The 5,247-nt window shown below is 36.7% G+C and overlaps 1 protein-coding gene across 1 annotated transcript in view; it reads left to right on the top strand.

The window, feature by feature from the left end:
• Positions 1 to 5,247, top strand: part of LOC107718299 (ubiquitin carboxyl-terminal hydrolase 32-like) — a 62,268-nt gene that overhangs the window by 12,722 nt on the left and 44,299 nt on the right. Inside the window, exon 2 of the mRNA XM_016525321.1 lies at positions 2,434 to 2,561. Coding sequence (XP_016380807.1) covers positions 2,434 to 2,561 — 128 coding nt within the window. The remainder of the gene's footprint in view (positions 1 to 2,433; positions 2,562 to 5,247) is intronic.

Genomic DNA, 5,247 nt, shown 5'->3' with positions numbered 1-5,247 from the left:
CATGATGCACAAACTATTGGAAGAAAATCCTCAATATTGATTTGGGGGTTTATATGAATAATAATAATAATAATAATAATTTTCGGTATCATTGAAGTCACATCACAATGACATGCCCACATATGCTTTATTTGACCCTCTAACTCTAACACTTTCTATTCTATTTTGGATAAAAGCGTCTGCTAAATGACTAAATAAATAAATAAATATGCTGAGCACTGATCAACCAAACAAAATTAACCTTAGGCTGAACTTCATTGCCATCATCATGAAGCCCCCAACTTTCATCTTGCCTTGATGGTGTAAATGACAGTGACTCATTAACTAGTTCTTTTTTATTAATCAAAACATACAGTGCAACCAGTGTAGTCCGATTTACGAACAAGTGATTCTGATGAGTTATAGGTTTGAATCAGTTTAACAAATTGGTCACTAAATGAACTCACTGAATCAGTCACATGCGGATGTTGAATCAACATTTGACTCAGTTAGTGAACCGCAAGTTATCATTACTTTCAGTGACATAGTGGTTTTGAAATAACGCAAGATTTGTGTGTTTAAGATTTATAATTGTAAAATGTAAATAATTATTCATGTGTATTCACACTTGAAACCCGTTTTTCATTTAAAAAAAGCATCAGCTTCCATACAGTGACAACTCCATTGAGTCATCAGTGTACATCAGTCCTCAAATGGCTCTGCTCTGAACAGAGGTTTTTTTTGGGGGGGTCACAGTCGCTCTACTTCAATGATATGCTAACAACTGTTATTACAATGGAGTGGCATTTATCGCTTTCTTTTGTTGTGGATGTACTATGTGCCGGATAAATCCAAGCATTCTTAAAGGGATGGTTCACCCAAAAATTAAAATTTGGTCATCATTTACTCACCCTCATGTTGTTCCAAACCTTTATGAATTTTTTTCTTCTGTTGAACACAAAATGATATATTTTGAATGTTGGTAACCTAACAGTTGCTTGTAGCAATTGACTTTCATAGTATTTTTTTCCATCTTCAAAATATTTTTATTACATAAAAATAATAATTATATAATAATTATATTTTATTCAAGAAGATCAGGCCCTTTCTTTCGGAACATGCTTCACAACTCCACTGCGTTAAGCTAACTGAGACTTGTTATAGCACTTGTATATCATTGCTCTTTTGTTGATTTTGATTGCTTCCATTGTCCTCATTTGTAAGTCGCTTTGGATAAAAGCGTCTGCTAAATGACTAAATGTAAATGTAAATATTCTTCATAATATCAGCAGAGGAAAGAAATTTATGCAGTTTCGGAACTTGATGGTATGTTGACAGAATTTTTGGGTGAACTATCCCTTTAAGTGTACTTGAATTGGATGTCTGTATTAGTGGTATTTCAAAGTCAAAGACTGTTCTGTCAGAAAGCCTTTCTGGAAATATCCCATTTGCAGAAAACATCATATTTTGTCCCTCTGCTCTTGGCCCTGACCCTGTTATGGATGGGTCCGATAGAACAGTGCTGTGGTTTATGAGCAGGTCTGTGATGTATTGTGCTAGGCAGTACAAGGCTATGAATGGCGAGAAGCAGCAATGGCCTCCTGTAAGTGTCTGGGTTAAATACAGGCTGTAGAGGCAGTGATGTTTTAAAAGGGATGAGTGTGTGTGCGTGTGAGAGAGATATGAAAGAGCACTGGCTGTAGTCCCTCTCTGCCATCATAACTCAACATGTTTTGAGCTAGAGGAGAGAAATGTGAAAAGATGGCAATGACTTTGACTTATAAGAAGTTTGCTCAGCAGTCAGAGCTACCTTTCTCAGGCTCAAGGCCCGTTTGCACCAAACATGAATTTTCAGCATGGAAAAACTGCATAACAAGTACAGTAAATGAAATGATGAACCGCTTGATGCCAATTCGGAAATATCATACTGTTCGAAGTTGTCGGTTTTGAGGACGACAAAGAGCCTTATGCTTACACTGAGTCAAGTTTGAATCTGGCATGCATCATGTCCTGATTTTTCTCACTTTACTTTTCTTGCTTATTTATATTTTTAATAATAAATTATAATAATATACACTACCACTTAACATTTTGGGGTGAGATTTTGTATTTTTTGAAGCATAAGAGACTTATTTCAAAAACATTAAAAACACTAAATATATATAAAAACTATATATATATAGATTAATTCAAATGTTAACAAATTATTCTGTTTTTTTTCTTTTTGATATTCAGTCCTTCCTTTTTAGAAACTGTGTGAATATTTAGCATCATTTAATACCAGATGTAAATAAGGCATCAAACTTGGTGTGAAGAGGCCTTTAGACAAAAGGTGGCATTTCAATATCTTGTGTGTTAGTATAATACACAGTGAACCTCTTTTTAAAGTCATTTTTATTAATGACCACCTCATATACTGTACACCTGTTTGACAACTTCCTACTGTGTTCACAGTTACCGATGTGGAGCTCAAACGTCTGCGAGATGCCTTCAAGAGGACCAGTGGCCTGTCTGTGTATATGACCCAGCAATGCTTCTACAGGGAAGTACTGGGCGATGGAGTTCCTCTAAAGGTTGCAGAGGTTAGTCAAGCTTTGATACAACATATAAACATCATCAGAACAACTCCCAGCATCATGATCTCTCTCCAGCCACCCACTGCTTGTTTCAGTGCTGTTTTTCATATTTTAATAGTTCTGCGATTGATTGGTCTGTTCCCCTGGCTTATTTCTGAGGGGCTACAAATAGTACATATTCATTTGATAGTATTTTTACTGTACCTTGGATTTAGATGTAAAGATTATTAGAATATAGATTAATTTTATATTATATTTTGTGCTCGGACTACATCTTTTGATTAAAAAAAGACAGAAAATGATACATGATGGTCACAAAAGCTTAGTGACGTGACATGACATGTGACATGTGGCCAATTATGGTGACCCATACTCGGAATTAGTGCTCTGCATTTATCCCATCCAAAGTGCACACACACAGCAGTGGGCAGCCATTTTTGCTGCGGCGCCCGGGGAGCAGTTGGGGGTTCGGTGCCTTGCTCAAGGGCACCTCAGTCGTGGTATTGAAGGTGGGAGAGAGCGCTGTACATTCACTCCCCCCCACCTACAATCCCTGCCGGTACGAGACTCGAAACCGCAACCTTTGGGTTACGAGTCCGACTCTCTAACCATTAGGCCACGACTTCCCCATTAGATAAGCTTAGAGCATGCAGTTCCCCACTGTTAATTTGGTGTTCTTTTCATGGCTGCTGTTTGACTAAGCTATTTCCCTGTTCTTGTGTAGTTCAGTTTTGCTTTGCTCATGCTTCAAATACCCACAGTCATGTGGTTACCAATTGTAACCCAGAGAAGCACTAACTGAAAGGTGGGGCTTTATGGTAAAACATGCTCGCACATAATCGGCTGACATTTAAAGACTTCCCCATGACCTGACCGCTGTAACTGTGAGTTCATGTGGCCCTCAGTACCTGCCTCCTGTATCTCTACAGGCTGTTCTCTGTAAGATGAATCATACAGAGATCCCCCTCTATTTCAGCAGAAACCTGTCTGGTCCACACGTGTACTTGTTGTCATAGGAACTAGTATTTGCAGGCCAGCCTGGCTAGTTATTTTCGGCTTGTATCTGTGTGGCTCTAAGCCAGTTTTTTTGTGAATAATGTATCGGATCAATACTCTAAAATCGCTTTATGAGGGGGGCTTATCTCTTTGATGTTTTAGTGTCAATTAAAAGAAGTCCTTAAAACCCATGGAGCCCTTTAACAGGACTTGACTTTACAGTCATGAATCTTTCGTCAGGGATTATTATGAACTTTCAGTCATGGCTGCAATCCAATGAAATTCCTTCAGTAGAATAAAGCTGCCACTCATCCAAGAAAAACAAAGAGAGAGAGCGAGAGATGTAGTTATGTGGTTGTTTTTAGCTCTTTTCCCACAACCTTGCACTGTTACTAATCCTGATTCTTGCCAAGTACCTTGTGATGCTTTTATCAAGTGAATCTTCTGCTAAAGTGATGCTTTCTGAGCGCTTCACACATTCACTTACTTTACTTAGAGCTGCAACATTTCTGGATAAATTAAGAATTTTTTGTTTAAAATAGAGATCACAATTGTCCAACAATAAGGCTAGTAGTAGGATATGTTTTCATAAAATTAATAGATGTGATCATGATCATTTGATAAAATGAAGAGAGCACGCCGTAGTTACGTTTGGGATCATTTTACTTTAAATAGAGATTATTGTTGGCTCATGGTTTTATATCTTGTCATGGAGACAAATAGTTTGTCAATAGTTTGTCTTTGTTTTAATGTTGTTGTGTTTTCATTAAAGTAGTAATGAACCACAAACTGAGCATTCGTTTTAAAGGGGAAAATCCAAATACCTTAATTTATTTGTATAATAACAAGGATATTTAATGTCAAATGACTTATTCATTTTGTTAATAAAAATTTGTTTAATATAAGCGGGGTTTTTTATTGTACTATTTTATTGTTTTTGTGTTTTCATTAATAATGAACCAAAAACCAAGCATTCATTTGAAAGTAAGGGGAAAATCCATAGGTCTTTCATTTATTTGTGTTACACACAAGTACGTTATATCATGTTATCTGTCTTATTCGTTTTGTTAATGAATAATGTTATTAATTTTTGTTCAAAGAATGGGGGACAATGTAAAGATCAAACATTAGATCATAATAAGCAATACAGATGCCCCATTTTAATAAATAATATTACCAACTCAAAACAAAATGTAATCCATAGACACCGTTGCAGACAGTGTTCTCTGTCTGCAAACTCGTTCAGCTTGCATTCAGTCATTGAATATCAAATGTAGTTCTTCACTTGTTTGAGAATGGAGAAAGACAATTTAATTAAGGAATATTGGCTATGGCGTCATGGCCACATTACCACCTTATTTTGCTAATAATTAAACGGCCCGGAGTCACAGCCACACCTAGGCATGGGCCGGTATGAGATTTTGACGGTATGAGATTTTGACGGTATGATAAACTTAAAGGGGTAAAGATTCCTAAATGCATCTACTTTCGGAAGGCCAAATAAAGTGCTTTTGCTTTTGCCAAATTATATACATAATTTAATTTAATAATAACCCAATTTGAAGCTAAAACAGAATGTTCTGTTCTGCCTAGCTTTGTGAAATTATACTACATGCCTGAACGAAACAAACAGCAGAAGTTCTGAATGAGATGCAGATTCACTCTCTGACAGCAGGAGGCGCTTCTGGAACACCAG

This window comes from Sinocyclocheilus rhinocerous, unplaced genomic scaffold (genome assembly GCF_001515625.1).
Source record: "Sinocyclocheilus rhinocerous isolate Xijiao unplaced genomic scaffold, SAMN03320098_v1.1 scaffold1024, whole genome shotgun sequence".
In the NCBI taxonomy this organism is placed as follows: Eukaryota; Metazoa; Chordata; class Actinopteri; order Cypriniformes; family Cyprinidae; genus Sinocyclocheilus; species Sinocyclocheilus rhinocerous.
The sequence above is the reverse complement of the archived record's forward strand: the minus strand, read 5'-3'. Positions and strand labels throughout refer to the sequence as shown.